This window comes from Hippocampus bargibanti, linkage group LG14 (genome assembly GCF_051943395.1).
Source record: "Hippocampus bargibanti isolate YZ-2025 linkage group LG14, ASM5194339v1, whole genome shotgun sequence".
NCBI lineage: Eukaryota > Metazoa > Chordata > Actinopteri > Syngnathiformes > Syngnathidae > Hippocampus > Hippocampus bargibanti.
The window spans coordinates 16,104,879-16,125,198 of record NC_142747.1 but is presented as its reverse complement, the minus strand read 5'-3'; the positions used below and the strand labels follow the sequence as shown (position 1 = coordinate 16,125,198).

General features: G+C 40.3%; 1 protein-coding gene across 1 annotated transcript in view; it reads left to right on the top strand.

Moving 5' to 3' along the window:
- Positions 1 to 1,911: 1,911 nt before the first annotated feature.
- ttc9b (tetratricopeptide repeat domain 9B) overlaps positions 1,912 to 20,320 on the top strand; it is a 31,004-nt gene continuing 12,595 nt past the window's right edge. Inside the window, exon 1 of the mRNA XM_089014417.1 lies at positions 1,912 to 2,607. Coding sequence (XP_088870543.1) covers positions 2,127 to 2,607 — 481 coding nt within the window. The 5' untranslated portion in view covers positions 1,912 to 2,126. The remainder of the gene's footprint in view (positions 2,608 to 20,320) is intronic.

Below are 20,320 nucleotides of genomic sequence, written 5' to 3'. Positions count from 1 at the left end.
ATGTTTTTTTTGTCATGTGGATGGAAGCTCGAGTACTTGAGGGGCTGAGAATATGAATTCCCAAACCGTTATTTGCTGCACAGATGCTTCCCTACTTACGAACATTCGAGTTATAAACAACGGTACGTACAAACATTTTTTGTTGTGACATATGTAGTATTTTCTCTGTACACATCTTTATAGAGAGCATATATTTTATTAAATGTTTATTTTTCAGTACAAACCGATGCAGGTTTATACAAGCCTTAAACATATTTATATAAGCCTTAAACATACATTCCATACAAAATATAGCGCTGAAGCAACTTACGAACGTATCTCGTTCGTAAATTAGGGAGTATATTCTGTATATTTCTTTAACAAAGGAAGCACACCTTTTTGCATCCAATGCAGACTCCATGGTGGCCTGCAAGCTAAATCTTACGTCATCCATAAAAACAGCCATACGATTAAATCTATGTCCACTAGAGGTCGCACTCCCCCTCTGCAAGCCTCCCTTGAAATCCCAGCGATGAAGTCATCACGATTTGTGAACTGTTGTGAAACCTCAGTTCACCTTCGATTAACAAAGAGAAATGTAATGAAATACACAAGCGAGGGTGGGTAGCTGAAAACCTAGACGATAATTACATCGTGGCCATTTGATATTCTTTATAATAATTTATTCTAGAAAAAGACGTTTGTCTTTCCGTGAGTTGTGTACGCAGTCACGTCTCACGACCCCGCTGGGGTGACCCAATGTGATGCGGTACTTGACTGACGGGTACGGCAAACCCACTTGGACAAACTTCAATGTGGCAACCTTGGGCTTTCTCCATTGGAATTCAGTGGTGATGGAAAACAATAGCGTTTGGCGTGTGTGCGTGTGTGTGTGTGTGTGTGTGTGTGTGTGGGGGGGGGGTTGTACTTTAGTAAATGAATTAGCAAAGATGTATTATTTATATCGTTAATATTCTCTGTAACATTGTTTCACGTAACGCCATTGTTACTTTTTTTAAAGGGATTCACACATGAATTTATGGTGGTTACGTTATAGTAGTGTTTTCCAATCTTTTTTTAGCCGGGCACGTTTTTGCATTGATAAAAAAAATGCGGCACACCACTAACTAAAAATGTTATGAAATGACACTCGGAACTAGATGTAATAGCAATATAATTTCTCAATTTATGTATACTCAATCAGTGTGAAACACGGGCCTGTTTATATTAACACAAAGGCCTTGATTCGGGTCACATGCTTGTACAGAGCCCAATTCGTAGTTTGCAGTTGCTCTTTTTTAAAAACTTCTCCATGACTGTCACCACGACCTCTCACGTGCAAGTCTATTGGAGGATCAAAGCAATCAGCTTCGTGTTGCCACACGGACGAATATTAAATTTACCACCCCCTGTCTTTACAGCACGATCACTGGACGATGACATATTTGTAGAAAATGATTAATAAATGTTTTATAAAAATTTAAATGTTAAAAAAGTGACATTGGATAATTTCTCACGGTACACCTGACGGTCTCTCACTCACGGCACAGTGGTTGAAAATCACTGCATCGTAGCACTGTTATATTTCGTGCACTAATGTAGCTTTACCCGGAAACAAGTTTTTTCTCTCATTTAATATCAAATTGGGTAATCTGTTTTCAATAATGAAACAAAAACTTAAACGATAATTTAGATAATATAATTTAACATTAAACATTTTATTCACAAACGGCTCATGATAGTTACATGGATTTATAGATTATGAGCAGTTTTTTTGACAACGATACTAGTGCAGCGTGTTCTACCGGAAACAAATTCCTTGTGTGTTCTACATACTTGGCAATAAAGATGATTCTGATTCTGATTCTGATAGCGACTACGTTTCCCACAATGCTGTGCGGCAGAGGCGGTCGCGTGTATGTGGTGCTGAAACTGCTTGTGCTTCAGTTGTTGCTACGAGCGTCCCCCCGCGAGTATCGTTACACTTGCAACAGAGCTAGCTTTGTTCGGCGAATTCTAACAATGTCTCCCCCACTCGCTGTCGTATTTTGGTCAAAATAACCATTTGACGTTTGTATAACTTTTGTATCGCGGATAATTCTCCCGTGACAGGTCGCATCCTACGAAGTAGCCGAACCGCATCCTTTATGCACAGCACGGTGCTTCAGTCATCCGATCACCATGGTCCCCTCCAGCCCCGCTCACTAGGCAGCATGGATGCCAAGCAACACCCGGTAAAGAGCCTCAAAATCTATCCGGAGACCGGCGGCCGGACTCTGGCAGCGGCTGCCGGTGGCGGAGGAGTCGGCGGCGGCGGAGGAGGAGACGCAGCGGAGGGAGGCGGTTGTCGAGTCGGCGTCTCATCGGAAACGGAGATGGAGACGAAGATTCAGAAAGCCGTCGACTTCAAGGCGGAGGGCCATCGCTGCTATAAGGAGAAGAAATTCCGCGAGGCGATCGGCAAGTACCATCGGGCGCTCTTGCAGCTCAAAGGAGTTCACGTACCCGACGGGACGACTGGCGGCTCCGAAGTCAACCTGCTGAGCCAACAAGATGCCGCCAAGCTTACGGAGGAGCAGCGGAGAGCCGTGGAGAGCACCGAGATCGAGTGTTACGACAGCCTCACAGGTCAGTCATTTCCCCGGCACAAACGCACCTATACCCGGTCGCACTCTGCACGACTGCCCGGTCCACGCGTGGTTCACTGGGTTCATGTCGGGGATTTTTTTGTTTGTGTATGAGACATTCTCGATACGGTCGTATCGCCTATCATTTGTCGGCTCACAGAAAAAAACGTCCACGTACAGTATTATACATTTGTAAACGTTTTTGTCAATTAACTTGAGGTGAATTTTAGCGAATTAACTAGCTAGCTGAGGAAATCCTCAGCTAGCTAAAGTCCTTCAAATCTTTGAATAATATTGTTTATTTCGTGAGATGACCATCTCAACACTTTTAATTTGATTGATAAAAAACTGCTTTTGCTGTTGTCTAGTTACAACCTCATATAGTTTTGATTAAAATAGAAAAAAAATTCTGTTTACATTCTAATTTCCACTACACTTTTAGATTAGTCCCTTTGTTTTTTTGTAGGTCACTCACTTCATTCTTTTATAATGCGCCCAATGAAGTTGCATTGTTAGATTAGCCTTTATTAGTCTCGCAGTGGAGAAATTTACATTTCACAGCAACAAAAGTATGAAAGTAAGAGGAGAGGAAAGGAAAGAAGTAGAAAAACAAAATACAGGAGCATCTGGAAAGGCAGCCGCTCTCGCGACACCATCTTGAAGTCAAAAGAACAAAAAAAAATAATAATAATATGACAACACAAAGACACAACCATTCAATCTTAAGCACTTTCTGCACCCTTTTTGTTGCATGAAGCAGTTCTAGACGAAAGAGGAGAGAATCAACGCATCATTTTCACCAGTGGATCAGGGACGTCATGGTGGAATGTGCATGTCTGCTACAAGCTAAATGTTGAGAGCAAACACGAAGCTGTAGCATACTTTGACGATAAGAGTGCCTCACATCTCATGTCCCATCTAAATCCGCTTCAATTCCAAGCCGCGACATAGTTGTTAAACACCGAATGACGTATGCAAATGCTCAATAAGATCGAATGGTCAGTGAAAATGATCACGATAGATGCCGCATTGCATTAAATCAGTACATATAAAATAATGAATTTCATATGCATTACTGAGGCGGGGGTCACGATGATGATGTGTTGTAATATTTCACACGCGGTAACAGCGAATGTCATGGCTCAGCTCGTGGATGATGTAAGGTTGCATCAATGTCTAAAAGCAAGGCTGCACAATCGTGATCTGCTAAAGGTGAAAGGAGTTACCGTAGTAACACACTAAAAGAGCAAAGTGATGTAATTGCACTGAATCGAGTTCATGAGAGAAAAAAAAACAGTGTCAATGTTGCTTTAAAGGACAACCGACTAAAGGACAACCGACGCCTACGGACAAGTTGTGTCCATAATTTGTAAAATCACTTCAAATGACTTCTATTGAGCGTATTTTACAAAGATGCCACCGCATATAGCTATATTTTACATTGTAAGACTCGCGCTGAATATTCAGGAAGTCTTGTTTTCGAGTTGATGACGATGCCTGACGTGACGTCACGGAGGGAACGCCCCTGGCCGAGAAAGTGACACACAATGCATTTTGGGTACTTTGTTTGGTCTGAAAACTTTGTGTTGATGGTGAAATTGTTGATGGAAAAAACATAAATAATGCAATGGTAAATCGTTGCACCAAGACTACTATTTGATACTAGTTGACACAAATACCCAGTAGACAAATCAGCCCATTTCCAACGGAGCTTGGGCGCCATCTTGTGCATTTTCTGGTATACGCTACATTGGAGTCCTGACGGCTCGAATTGATACGGGAGGACTTCTTTAATCGATTGCAAACATTTATGCTTTCCTCTTCAGAACTATTTAAAGGGGTGTCAAAGTCATTTTTTTTGCCGCGGGCCACATTGTAGTTATGGTTTCCTCTCGAGGGCCGTTATGAATTTGGGGAACCAATTAGAATGTTTAAATCCCTTTAAATATTACATATAGAGCACACAGCAAATTAATGAATAACTCATTTTCAAATCTGAAGTCAAGAATAATGACTTTTATTGCGGTTGACATCCAAAAATATGAAATTTTGTCTCATAGTTTAGCAATCATCATAGAATTTAACAAGTTTGATTTGCTTTCGCGGGCCGAAAAAAATGATGTGGCGGGCCGGATTTGGCCCGCGGGCCTTGAATTTGACACCTGTGATTTAAATCATATGCATAACTGGATGAATAACAAGAAAGCATCTTCTCTGAATCTGAAGCCATTGTTTTGATTCTAGAGCAAGACACGACGTCTTGGCGTGACGTCACGAACAAGGGGGCGGGACCTTCTGAAACTCGGCATCTCTGAGGTCATTTTGAAGTAGTTTTCGGACACTTTAACCCATTTTTATTGGTGTTTTACATTTGACTAAAAATATCAGCCTGCCTGTGTGTTTTGGGTATTTTAGATGCTATAAAATGTTTTTCTGATGTCAGGAAACAAAAAAATGGTGTCGGTTGTCCTCTAAGAGCATCATTGGAAGCAGGCAGAGGTGTTAGGAGGCAGGTGCACTTAGCGTCTGTTTTGAAAACAACAACACTGCTCGCACTAATAACAACCTCATCTTTTTTTCTCCCCGATTATTGTCTCGTGCACATGAATTATTCATTGAAACAATTTCAGACAAAAAATGCTAGCACAGGAAGATCTAATAAATGAATGAAAGGCAAATATTTGAACAGAAGGGAATCCAGTGGGACTCGAGCAGTATTAGTATTACACAGATTCAGATGAAACACTGAAAAAAAAGGTTTCTTCATCTCATAAAATTATTCGCCAGCCAGATGGAAATCACAGTATTCAGCTATTTGTTTAATTCCTTTTCTCAACTCATTCCCTGCCAGACGATGTGCAAAAATATGTCCACTCCAGTGCCAGGGTTTTTGTCATTTTCACTCAAATTTCAGGACCCACAGAATATTAAATTTTAGGATTATATGAACATTCAGTTCAGCGTAAGAACCCTTAGACTCACTTCTTTCATCAGAAAAAAGAGCAAATTCCTGAGTTATATCAGTCTGGGGTAATATGAGGGAAAAACATTGCTGGAGGTCTGACCTCCGCTTTATCGGCAACACCTCCCCCCTCCACCTGCAAGAAAAACCAAAACCTGAACAAATTCGGGAATGGCGCTCCATGACATATTTTAAATTCCCGAATAAATTCGAAACCTTGGACATCAGAAAAAAAGTTAATTCCTAAATTATATGGGTCTGGAGTTACATGAGCTTGAAATGAGGGTGACAGTCCAAAATACAACGCAACACATACATATTGGTTTATATAGGGCTCTAACAACAGCTGAAGCTGGTACAAAGCGCGAACATGGGAAAAAAGGGAAATGCCGCCCCCTTGTGTAAAAGAGGAAACATTACCAGCAATGGCCAGCACTTTATCGGCACCCAAGCATGAAAAAACAAAACCCGTACCAATTTGGGAATGCCGCTCTACGTCATATTTTCAACTCCCGAGTAAATTTGTGAATGCATGTGAATGAGTTAAAGCGATGAAGAAAATGGAGATTAGGAAGTAGGGAAAGAGAATTGGTCAGTGCGGCGGGAAAGGAAAAACCAGTGCGGGGAGTGAGAAAAGGAGGAGAGTAAGAAGGGGGAAGGGAGAGCCTCACACACACTCAACAGGGGGCCATATTTACCATGGCAACCAGCAAGGTGCATTTTCCCTCCGTTTGTCATAATACTGCTCGAAGCCTACAATCGTTGTTGCTGCTATTGGGACTTTATTTGCTCATTCATTCAGAGAAAAGTAAACTAAATGCTGTTTTTGTTGATGGGAGGATTTTTTTTCTATCTTATTTTTTTCATGGCAAGGGAGAAGACAGCTTGGTGGATGAGTGAGACTACAAATATTTGACGTTAGAAATACTTTGATTCATTACATAGTTCACTAAAATTTTATTTTATTTTTTCATTTCATTTTTCTTTTCATTTCATGTTATTTTATTTTATTTTATTGTATTGTATTGTATTGTATTTCATTTCATTTTATTTTATTTTATTTCATTTCATTTCATTTCATTTTATTTTATTTTATTTTATTTTATTTTATTTTAATTTATTTTATTTTATTTCAATTTATTTCAATTTATTTCAATTCAATTCATTTCAATTTGTTTTATTATTTAACTATTTGATTACTTAATTATTTAACTAACTAATTATCGAATTATTTAAATATGTAATTATTTCATTACAGTGATACCTCGGCTTACGAACTTAATTGGTTCCCAGAAAGTGTGTGTAAGGCGAAATGTGTGTCTTCCAAACAGTAATTTCCCATAGGAAACCATTAAAAATGAGAATAATCCGTTTCCAGGTCCGCAGAAAACATAAATTTCTACTAAATAAGCCTTAAAACTACACAAAATATACCTTATTTTATGTACAATTAAATGTGCTATTGGATTGTAATTAAAGAAATAAACTGTCCTGTCTAATAAAGTCGTTTTATTTACCTTTGTGATGGTCATAGATGTAGTTGCCTCTTGATGATATCCGAGTGAAGTTGCCGTGCTTTCTCGGCGATAATACCCTCACATACACTGTCCCATGCTAGCTGCTTTTCGTTAATCCAAATCAACAGAAGTTTTTCAACTTCTTCTATTCCCTGAGACCGTTGCTTAGACAACACAAAAACACCCTTAGCCACACGTTGCAAAGGTCGATTTAACGTACTGGAACTGGGACGCTAAGTCACACAAACTTCTTCTGCTCGACCATAATTTTCTTTTGTGGCCTCTTCGGTTTAACACTAACCTGTGGTGGGGTCTTTTTCGATCCCAAAAAAGCTAAAGTATCCACTCGATAGCAAACCACGTATGAAAGGGGGTGTAGAAAAGTAGTCCGGCAGCCACGGTGGCGCCGTTCGGCCGTGTGGTTTGGTGTTCTTCCACCGAAAACTAGTCCGCCAGCCATTGGGGAGCTCTGTGTGTTTGTCATTTGAAGTGATTTTACAAATTATGGACGCAACTTGTCCGGAGGTGTCGGTTGTCCTTTAAGGGGTGAGGTGGAGGGGCATGAGTGATTTAGGTGCTATACCATAACAAGAGAAGCGGTTAGGGGTGGTCAGAGAGCTGTTCTTGGTGTCCCTCTGTCCCCATCAAGAAGGATGGCTAGTTTGCTGTATGCCAGCCAGGGCTGCAGATGGCTCGGTCCTGGCTTGCTCTCACACTTCCACTGTACTCAGACTGTACTACGTTCACTCATCTATTCATATTCACTCCACAGATTAGACGGGCATTCGGAGGAGGGTGTTGGAAATGGAAAGGGGTCTAATTTTAGGGTATAATTTAAGAGACGGAGAGCAAAAACTGGACACGTCATAAATATGATGGGATTATCCCCAGAAGCAGGAAGGACAAATGGTGATAGGGACAAGTCAAGACGAAAGGCGCTCTGTGACCTCTAACGAAGCGGAGCGCCATACAGCATAAAAGTATTGATACTGAAGAGCAAATACATTTTAAAATCATGACATCCCAACAGGCGTTGTAATGGCGGTCTCCAACTGCTTATTTCATAGCACAGATACCAGTGCGAGAATAGCACAATGCATTTAACTCATTCAGTACCATTCCCGAATTTATTCAGCAATTGAAAATATGACGTGTAGCGCCATTGCCGAATTTGTGAAGTTTGATCAAGCGAATTAGATAAAGCGCTGGTCAGAACTCTGACATCATTTTACAATATTAGCACTTGAAAAAATGCACTTGCACCATCATCGCTGATGGAGAATAAAAAGTTATCATATTTAAAAGTTTCATGCTGTTATATGCTTAGTCAACATGTGTGACTCAAATACATAATTGAAGCAGAGACAAAATTAGGGTCAATCTGAGGTCAACAGACGCAGCTTGTTAAACTGTCACTGCTATCAAAGTCAAGGCCCACGGGCCAAATCCGGCCCGCCACATCATTTTTTTCGGCCCGCGAAAGCAAATTAAACTTGTTAAATTCCATGATGATTGCTAAAATCTGAGCCAAAATTTCATATTTTTGGATGTCAACCACCAAGTCAATATTCTTGACTTCAGATTTGAAAACGAGTTATTCATTAATTTGCTGTGCGCTCTATATGTAATATTTGAAGGGATTTAAACATTCTAATGGGTTCCCCAAAGTCATAACGGCCCTCGAGAGGAAACCATAACTACAATGTGGCCCGCGGCAAAAAATGACTTTGACACCCCTGATCTAGGAGATTTGGCCTTGGACAGAATTTAGGACTTGGGAAACTCCTTTATCACCGGAGACATTTAAAACTTGAAACTCCTTCACAGGAAGAGCTCATTAGCCAGGTTACAAATTTATCAGTTCATGGCAGAGACAATGTTTTATTGGTTTACAGCTGTTCACACTTAGAAAGCCCAGGGGCGTGGTATTTTAATCAAGAAAACTATGTTTTACTAATGTATCACTTAAATTTGTAGATACTCTCAATAAATACTTTGGCAGAAGGCTGCAGAATTCAGGCGTCTGTCATGAATGGCTGCATCTCCTGCCGGCAGTAAAAGACAATCTTTCTGGTTCCGAGCCTTTGTCCACGGTGTCCGATTGAACATCTCTGACAATCGCTCATTAAATTTAGAAATTAATATTACAGCATAGGTGTATCATTTCAAAATGTTTTTTGTGCACCAATTACTACTTTCCTATTCGTTAGGGCTTCGGCACATTTTTTGAAAATTTTGAGCATATTCTGGAGTCATTGTCTTCTTTAACACATTCACTGTCATTCTCGAATTTATTTTGCCGATAAAGCGCTGGTCAGACCTCTGGCAATGTTTTTTTCGCTTCCACGAGGGGGCAGCATTTGCTTTTTGTACAGCCGCCCCCATTTTAAACTCAGATAACTCCAGACCCATATAATTTAGGAATTAACTCTTTTTTTCTGATGAAAGAAGAGAGTCTACGGTTTCATAGATTCATGTTTGCTTTCAACATTTAGCTTTTAGCAAACGTGCACATTCCAGCATAACGTCCCTGATCCACTGGTGAAAAGGACGCTCTCCTCTTTTATCTAGAACTGTTTCATGCGACAAAGAAGGTGCAGAAAGTGCTTAAGATTGAAGAGTGTATGTGTCTTTTTTGTTGTGTCACATTTTTTGTTGTTGTTGCGCGGCGAGAGGGACTGCCTTTACAGCAGCTCCTGTATTTTGTCTTTCTACTTCTTCCTTTCCTTTCATCACTTTGCTGCTGTGAAATGTAAAGTTCTCCACCACAAGACAAATAAATGCGAATCCAATCCAATTCAAGTAAAAAAACAAAACACCAGTGTCTATAGATGACACTCGACAGAACCGAGCAGGACATTTTAATGTAGTTTTTGTGGGTGATGCCCCCCAAAACGTTGTTCATTCATCCAGTGCTAAGCAGCTTGTTTGGTAGACTGCAAGAAGAAAACAAGTTGCCAAGCGAAGCAACAAGCCAAAAGTCTGGGTAGTGTCATTCAGTGACCACTCATGCAAAAAGCAGCAACAAAACTGAGTCTTCAAGCACAGACAACTTCAATAAAAGGCTTTTTTTTTTAATAAAAAAAAAGCTTTATTAAACCACGCTTTAATGCTATTGGCGTATCTGCTTTTACTCCCAAGAACAAGTAAGCTGACGCTAAACAGAAAATACCACATTTAAAGAAAAAAAACCAAAACAATGGCCCTGCCGCGGCCTGCTCTTTATCCTCTTTAGCAACATTAACCCCACCCCAAACTATTCCCGACAATGGTGGCGAGCAGCGATGTAGTTTCCTCATTGGTATAAATATTTAAGCAGATGAACATTAATCCTGAGTCAGCAACTATTTTGGGAATGGTGGTCAATGGTGAAGTGTGCAAACTGACTCCACTGTTGGAAGTTTATTTTGGCGTATGCTCTGCCAAGATAGAAAATTGACATTTGAGAACTTGGGAAAAAAAAAATCACAACATAATTCATTTAAAGGACAACCGACGTCTCCGGACAAGTTGTGTCCATAATTTGTAAAATGGCTTCAAATGACTTCGACTGAGGGTATTTTACAAAGATTCCACCACATATAGCTATATTTTACGTTTTAAGACTCGCACTGAATACTCCGGAAGTCTTGTTTTTGAGTTGGTGATGAGCCCGTACGTGACGTCACTAAAGGACCGTAAAAAAGACGCATTCTCGCGGTCCTTCCATCACGTCAATTTTGCTGTACTTGTTTGGTCTGGGGACCTCGTGTTGCACCCAAAAGCCGCCAGAAGGCCAGAAGAGGGCATCCAAGCGCCATATAAGAAATTGATCAGCCTGTGGAAACGGAGGTGGCCACAGGAGGTCGCCATTTTGTGCCTCTTTTTTTGAGAGATTTTCCCCCAATGTTGCCTCAAAATGGCACAAATAAATTCTTTAATCGATTGCAAACATGTATGCTTTCCTCTTCAGAACTATTTGAATCATATTCATCAGTGGATGTGTAACAAGAAAGCATATTCTCCGAATCTGAAGCCATTGTTTTGATTCACAAGCAATGCCAGACGTCTTGGAGTGACGTCACGAACTGGGGGCGGGAGTTTCTGAAAATCCACAATTCGCAGCTTTATTTGTTGCAGTTTTAGCACACTTTCACTCATTTTTATTGGTGTTTTGCATTTGACTAAAAATATCATACTGCATGTTTTGGGTATTTTAGATGCTATCAAACGTTTTTCTGATGTCAGTTAGGAAACAAAAAAGCGACGTCGGTTGTCCTTTAACAAATAATAGCATTCTATTCATCATCATGCTAAAAGTAAATTGCACCTCATCCCTTCCAATCATTTGAAATTACAAACAAACAATCCGTAACGCCATCACTTCATTTATCCCTTGAAAGCAGATTCTGTGAGCAATGCGCGACGAAATGCCGAATGCTATGGGGGATTATTCCATGGGGATGGTTCTCTCTGTGGTATCTCCCTGCAGAACTAATTACAAGATGATCGACAGTCGACTAATTAGCGGGGCCGAGGAGTGTCTTAAAACGATTACAAGATGGTTCCAGTGAGGAAATGAGTTCAAAACGACAAGTAGCGTCATAGTAATCCGGTGTGAGAGGTGGTGTTTTCCATTTCCCTCCTCTGTTAATCGACTTGCTTCAATCTATCCCTACTTTGTGTCTCTTCACACAGCTTGTTTCATTTGCTCGCAGACTTTTAGCTGTATCTTAAAGGGCAACCGACGTCTCCGGACAAGTTGTGTCCATAATTTGTAAAATGGCTTCAAATGACTTTTACTGAGCGTATTTTAATAAGATTCCACCGCATATAGCTATATTTTATGTTTTAAGACTCGCTCTGAATATTCAGGAAGTCTTGTTTTTGAGTTGGTGACGAGTCCGTACGTGACGTCATGAAAGGACCGCCCCCTGACCGTAAAAACGACGCATTGTAGCGTCCTTCCATCACGTCAATGTATTTTGCTGTACATGTTTGGTCTGAGAACCGTGTTGCACCCAAAAGCCGCCAGAAGAGGGAGTCCAAGCTCCATATAAGGAATTTATCAGCCTGTGGAAGCGGAGGTGGCCACTGGAGGTCGCCATTTTGTGCCTCTTTTCTGTTGATCAATTGTTGCCCCAATGTTGCCTCAAAATGGCATGGAATAAATTCTTTAATCGATTGCAAACATGTATGCTTTCCTCTTCAGAACTATTTGAATCATATTGATTTTACAAATTATGGACGCAACTTGTCCAGAGGTGTCGGTTGTCCTTTAAGTGACGGAGACTAAGTTCTATTTTTGTAACCAACATAAGCACCGGCGACGTGTGACTCCATTTCACCAATTAAATCTGATTGGCTCGCTAAATAATTTCACGGGGGAGCGTCAGCCAGTGGAGGCGTGAGAGCGACGGCTGCCGAGCTGCGGAAAAGATCAAGTTTGACGTCAATCGCGGTCACTCAAAATGGCTACATTTATTCCCTTTAAATCATTCAATGCAAGCTCAGGTAAAATAATGCACAATTTTAGTTCGCTGACAAAGCTCTTCAGATGAGGAGCTAAATGGCCGACACCTTCAAAAAAGTACAGATGACGGCTGAAGAAACCTTTTACTCGATCTACACGTACGTTCAAACTTATTTATTTTAAAATAGAAAATCCACTCAACTTTAACATTTTATGGAAAAGTAACATTTCCAGCCAAAATGTGAGATACCGGTTTTAAACCATTTATGTGGATCCAAAGTACAAAAATAAGTTGCCTGTGTATGAGGATAGCAGTTAGCCCCGTTAGCTTTGGCTAACTGATTTGGCTATCTATTAGCTATCTATCCAGCGAGCTATCCAGCCAGCTAGCTATCTTGTTAGCTGGCTATCTATTCACTGTTTGTTAGCTATCTAGCTGGCTGTCTATTGGCTATCTATCCAGCTAGCTGGCTATCTATTAGATATCTATTAGCTAGCTAGTTAGCTGGCGATCTATTAGCTAGCTATCTGGCTATATATTAGCTATCTATCCAGCTAGCTATCTTGTTAGCTGGCTATCTATTCACTGTTTGTTAGCTATCTAGCTGGCTATCTATTGGCTATCTATCCAGCTAGCTGGCTATCTATTAGATATCTATTAGCTAGCTAGTCAGCTGGCTATGTATTAGCTAGCTGGCTGGCAATCTATTGGCTATCTATCCAGCTAGCTAGATATCTATTAGCTGGTTAGCTGGCTGGCTGGTTATCTATTAGCTAGCTAGCTAGCTTTTTATTTATTGGTGTTATTCCGGGTTGAGTGAACGCTGGCGCGTGTGGCTGCCGCTGCTCACCCACAGAAAAACTTATCCTGTGACTGTAAAGTGACCTTGAGAGTTTTGAAAGGCGTTAAATGTATTATTAATATTATTATTATTTGTATTATATCAGTTATAATGGTGTTTCTTGGACTCAGTAGCTGCTCCACTGAGTAACATTGTTGTTATTTAAAATCAGAATCTTGCTAAAACAACAAATCTAATGTAGACTTTCTTGCACCGTACAGTGCATTTATACTGTTGTCTCCTTGTCCTACATTTTCACTCGCTCGCCGATTATTAGTTGGCGCCAGTCAGCGTTGTGGCATCCCATTAAACCTCGACTCACTCTTCCGTTGCTATGCTCACATCAGGTTCCTCATTAAGACAAAACTCCCTGCCTCGCCTGAGACGCTCGCTCCCTTTGTGCAGCTTCACATCTCATTTGTCTGCCTTTTTTCGTCGCAAAACCTTCCCGTAAATTTCCGCATTTCCAATTAACGTAAAGCCAAAGCGTATCTGATAGATCTCGTCGTAATTTGGGGAGAAATTGCCTCAGTCGGAGAGGCCAAAAGGGTCGTCAACTCTTCGGGGACAAGGATTTATATGTTTCATTCTCAACCAATACTCTGTAATGGCGACATCAATTATTGATCTGCTACTGTGTTACATAATCCATTAATGCTAATGTACACAAAGCCAAGTAGCGTGAATCCTTTAAAGGACAATCGACGTCTCCGGACAAGTTGTGTCCATAATTTGTAAAATGGCTTCAAATGACTTCTACTGAGCGTATTTTAATAAGATTCCACTGCATATAGATATATTTTACGTTTTAAAACTCGCGCTGAATATTCAGGAAGTCTTGGTTTTGAGTTGGTGAGTCTGTACGTGACGTCACTAAAGGAACGCCCCTGACCGTAAAAAAGACACATTGTAGCAGTCCTTCGATCACGTCAATGTATTTTACTGTACTTGTTTGGTCTGGGTACCTCGTGTTGCACCCAAAAGCCGCCAGAAAAGGGCGTCCAAGCTCCATATAAGGAATTTATCAGCCTGTGGAAACGGAGGTGGCCACAGGAGGTCGCCATTTTGTGCCTTTTTTTTTGGGTGAGACAGTTCCCCCCAATGTTGCCTCAAAATGGCACAAAATAAATTCTTTAATCGATTGCAAACATGTATGCTTTCCTCTTCAGAACTATTTGAATCACATTCATAACTGGATGTGTAACAAGAAAGCATATTCTCCGAATCTGAAGCCATTGTTTTGATTCTCCAGCAATGCAAGACGTCTTGGCGTGACGTCACGAATTGGGGGCGGGACTTTCTGAAAATGCCCAATTCGCAGCTCAATTTTTTTTCAGATTTTGGACACTTTAAGTCATTTTTATTGGTATTTAGCATTTGAATAAAAATATCATACTGCGTGTTTTGGGTAGTTTAGATGCTATAAAACGTTTTTCTGATGTCAGTTAAAAAACTAACAAGTGACGTCGGTTGTCCTTTAAGATGTGTTCTGACATTTATTTTAAAAGAGTTCTCATGCCTTTAATAACAGGTCGCTGTTCTATCAAAATACAGTATAATACCTTGACTTACGAGTTACCCTATTTAAAAAAATGCTTTAGCTTGTGAGCACATATTTGAAATGCAAGTGCTACAGGGTGAAAGAAAATGTAATTAACTTACAAAAAGCAAAAATTTGGCAGATAGAGTAAGCAAAACCCCTCTAATTTGAAGATGGCTGTTAAGTATAACATTGAGACAGACAGCAAATATGGGCATTTAAAAAAATCTATCTATTAGCTAGCTAGCTAACTTTCTATCTATTTGAGTTACTTCCGGGTGAATGAACGCTGGCGCGTGTGGCTGCCGCTGCTCACCTACAGAAAAACTTATCCTGTGACTGTGAAGTGACCTTGAGAGTTTTGATAGGCGCTTATAAATGAAATTTATTATTATTATTATTATTATTATTATTGTTATGGGTCGGTTGTCCTTTAAGGTTTCTCGCCTGCTGTGATGTAATACTGCTTGTAATTAAAAAAGAAGCCACAAATGTACTGGCAGACTGTCTCCAAGTGCAGAGTGTAGTTTCAGGGATGTAGCTTCGCTGTTTTTAATGGAGTTTGTGTGTGTGTGTGTGTGTGTGTGTGTGTGTGTGTGTGTGTGTGTGTGTGTGTGTGTGTGTGTGTGTGTGTGTGTGTGTGTGTGTGTGTGTGTGTGTGTGTGTGTGTGTGCGCCCCACCTGCTCCAAGTGCCCCGTCATAATCAGCCCCTTAATGCATTTCAGCACAGTAGCCTTGCTCCGGCATGCCATCCATCTGCTTAATGGGCCAACAGGGCGCGGCAGCCCAGTTATCAGCTGACTTCGGCCAGCCATGTCTTATCCAGTAGTATCATCGGCTATTTTTTGTGCTACCTAGACAGCTAATAGATAGCAGATAGATAGCTAGCTAGGTAGCCAGCTACATAGCCATCTAGATTGCGAGCTACATAGCTAGCTAGATAACCAGCTAGTAAATTTCAAAATCATATCAGTCTGGAGTATGACGCTCTCAAGAGATAAAGCTACACATGGTTGGGTGCCGATAACGCGCCGGTCAGACCTCTGGAAATGTTTTTTTCCTCTTCCACGAGGGGGCGATTTTTGTCTTTTTTCCACGTTCGCGTTTTGTTCCAGTTTCAGCTGTTGTTGAAGCGCTATATAAACCAATATGTATGTACTGTATTGCATTGTACATAATGACTTCCTTCTCCTTACTGGATAGAACATTTGGTCTTTGGCCTGCCTCACCTTGTCTTACATTGGATTTTTGCCCACATACACACACACTCTGACACTGACGGTGGATGACAGGTAGGGAGGCAATAACAGCTTTTAACACACTGCTCCGCCTCACCCAAACTCACCTCATGAGTGTCACCACATCTCCCGCCATTGCATCCCCCCTTCCGTCTCTCACTCCCTGACTTAACCTGCCTCAAGGCTAATCGTCCCTGACTCATGTAGTTCGCCGAGCTGTCTGTGTGTCAAGGGCAGACAGAGAAGAGAGAGAGAGAGAGAGAGACAGGATGAGACCATGGTTAAAAAAAGAGTTGTGACACACCAGGATGAGGAGTGCAAATGGAAAGGGAGCTCTTTTGACATTTCACAAAGATGAAGAGATCCAGTTATGGGGGAGGGGGAGCGATAAACGGGGGGAAACTGAAAGCAGAAACCACAATTGGTTGCGATCAGCAGAGGAGCAGGGCGTGAGTGATAAGATATCTGAGCCATCGGCAGCCATTTAAAACCTTCTGGGGACTAAAAGGGTGTGTGTGTGTGTGTTTGTATGACTAGTCTTGTGAGGACCACTAACATCTTATACCATACGTCGTGAGGCATTTTTGACAAGTGAGGACCTTTTGGCCGGTCCTCACAAGTTTTTCATTCTAAAGGCTTCGAGAGGGTCTATATATGCACCTGTTAAAGTTTCAGAGAGGTCCTCACAAATTTACCCAAAATGATTTTTTTGGTGTGTATTTTAATTTCACTTGGATACACACACTTTTTACTCATTGTGTGTGTGTTGTGTGTGTGTGTGTGTGTGTGTGTGTGTGTGTTTAATGAGAGGAAAAAGTTCATACCACAAAAAGTAAAACGATATTTTAACCAAATTCACTACAGCGGTGAGGACTTTGAATGTCCCCATTCAGAAACCTCACTCCTGCTGTTGTTTCAGTTTCAACTCCACTTTTTATTTCTTTGTTTTTAATTAAGTTGGAGTGGGAAATGGGGTGCTATTTAGTGTTCAAATGTAACACTAGTTCGTCTCTAAACTTAGCAGCAACAGAGGTCCTCACTCCTTATCTGGAGTTATCCGGACCTCATAAAACCATTGAAACAGGAATGTGTGTGTGTGTGTGTGTGTGTGTGTGTGTGTGCATGTGTGTGTACAAAAAGCTAATGTTATTTCGTGCATTAGCTAATGTAAAAGCTTTGGTGGATTGCTGTTCCATTTTCTGGATCGAAGACCTCACGGTAAAAACAACTGCTGCTGACCTTGGATTGTAATAAAGTGCAAGTCACACAGCTGCCAGTTGTCTTCGAGCAGTGGGCGAGGAACACCCTGAACTGCTTGCTAGCATATCACGGGGCACACAGAGATGAACAATTTCGAGTGATTCACTAATCTGACATATTTTTTGGGGAATGTGAGAGGAAAGCAGAGCGCATGCAAACTCTCCACAAGAGGGCCGTTTCCTCTGTCCTGTCAGAGGGGCGGGGATTCAATTTTTCAGGTCGCAGACCTTGTCGATGAGATGACCATTTGAACGAGATGTGCAGGAGAAGGATGGGACCAAAAACAGCCAGGATATGGCTCTCAACAAAACGGACATCCCTACACCTTCTTTCTGTACATGGTTGTTTTTTTTCGGCCTAAAAACAAATTATTATACATGGTGTTTGTTTCGTGCTAAAAACGCCTTACTATGTGTGGTAGTTTTTTTGGGGTAAAAAGGCCTTACTGTACATGGTCTTTTTTTTCATAATAAAAACGCATTACGAGATGGTCGTTTTTTGGGGGCTCAAAACGGCTTTCTATACATAGTCGTTTCTTTTTTTGTGCTAAATGCCTTACTGTACATGGTCGTTTTTTTTTGGGCTAAAAATGCCTTACTATTCATGGTGGTTTTTTCGGCTAAAAATGTCTTACTATACATGGTCGTTTTTTTTGTGCTAAATGCCCTACTATACATGATTGTTTTTTTTCGGCTAAAAATGCCTTACTATACATAGTCGTTTTTTTTTGGTGCTAAATGCCTTACTATACATGATCGTTTTTTTTTGGGTGCTAAATGCCTTACTATACATGGTGGTTTTTTTCGGCTAAAGATGCCTTACTATACATGGTCGTTTTTTTCCGGCCTAAAAACGCCTTACTATACATGGTGGTTTTTTTGTGCTAAATGCCTTACTATACATGGTGTTTTTTTTGTGCTAAATGCCTTACTATACATGGTTGTTTTTTTCCGGCTAAAAATGTCTTACTATACATGGTCGTTTTTTTTGTGCTAAATGCCCTACTATACATGGTTGTTTTTTTCGGCTAAAAATGCCTTACTATACATAGTCGTTTTTTTTGGTGCTAAATGCCTTACTATACATGGTCGTTTTTTTTCGGCTAAAAATGCCTTACTATACATGGTCGTTTTTTTCGGCTAAAAATGCCTTACTACATGGTCGTTTTTTTGGGTGCTAAATGCCTTACTATACATGGTTGTTTTTTTCCGGCTAAAAATGCCTTACTATACATAGTTGTTTTTTTGGTGCTAAATGCCTTACTATACATGGTCGTTTTTTTGGGTGTTAAATGCCTTACTATACATGGTCGTTTTTTTTCGGCTAAAAATGCCTTACTATACATGGTCGTTTTTTTTCGGCTAAAAATGCCTTACTATACATGGTCGTTTTTTTTTCGGCTAAAAATGCCTTACTACATGGTCGTTTTTTTGGGTGCTAAATGCCTTACTATACATGGTTGTTTTTTTCCGGCTAAAAATGCCTTACTATACATGGTCGTTTTTTTTGTGCTAAATGCCTTACTATACATGGTGTTTTTTGTGCTAAATGCCTTACTATACATGGTTGTTTTTTTCCGGCTAAAAATGTCTTACTATACATGGTCGTTTTTTTTGTGCTAAATGCCCTACTATACATGGTTGTTTTTTTCGGCTAAAAATGGCTTACTATACATAGTTGTTTTTTTGGTGCTAAATGCCTTACTATACATGGTCGTTTTTTTGGGTGTTAAATGCCTTACTATACATGGTCGTTTTTTTTCGGCTAAAAATGCCTTACTATACATGGTCGTTTTTTTTTCGGCTAAAAATGCCTTACTATACATGGTCGTTTTTTTGTGCTAAAATGCCTTACTATTCATGGTGGGTTTTTTTGGAGCTAACAATGCCTTACTATACATGCCGTTTTTTTCCCGTCAAAGACGCCTTACTTTACATGGTCGTTTTTTTTTCGTATAAAAAGAAACGGCTTATGTTACATGGTCATTTTTTACATGACACAATCTGGAGTGTATATGCCCTATGCCTTGTAGTTGAGTGGTTAGTGCGTTTGCTTCCCATCACAGAGGTCAAGGGTTCAATCCTGGCTTTAAACTTCTTGTGTATTGTCATGAATAGAAAGGCCTTATTATAGATGGCCAATTTCTCGGGTAAAAAACGCCTTCCGACACATTTTGTGATTTTTTTTTTGGTGATAAAATTACCTTACTATGGTACTTACTACAGTACATGGTTGTTTTTTTCGGGTAAAAAGGCCTTAATATAAATGGTCTTTGTTTCCGGCGAAAGGCGCCTTATTATACATGTTAATTTTTTGGGGGTGCAAAAAAACGCCTGTCTATTCATGGTCGTTTTTTATATAGCACAATGTAGAGTGCACATGACCCACCTCGTAGTCCAGTGGTTAGTGTGTTGCTTCCCAACAAAGAGGTCCAGGGTTCCATCCTCATTCCACCCTACTTGTCTATTTTCCTTAAAAACAAAACACCTTACGATTCATGGTCGATTTTTCTTATCAAAAACGCCTTACTATACAAATTATTTTTTTCGTTCTAAAACGCCTTACTATACATGGTCTCTTTTCATGCTAAAATGCCTTACTATACATGTAATTTTTTTAGGCTAAAAGCGCCTTACTATACATGGTCTTTTTTGTGCTAAACGTCTTCCGATATAAATGGGCAGTTTTTTTCTCGACTAAAAATGCCTTAGTATACATGGTGTTTTTTTTTTGTGCTAAAACGCCTTACTAGACATGGTCGTTTTTTCCGGCTAAAAACGCCTTACTATACATGGTCGTTTTTTTTTGGGGGGGGGGCTAAAAATGCCTTACTATACATGGTGTTTTTTTTTTTTTTTTTGGTGCTAAATGCCTTACTATACATGGTCGTTTTTTTCAGCTA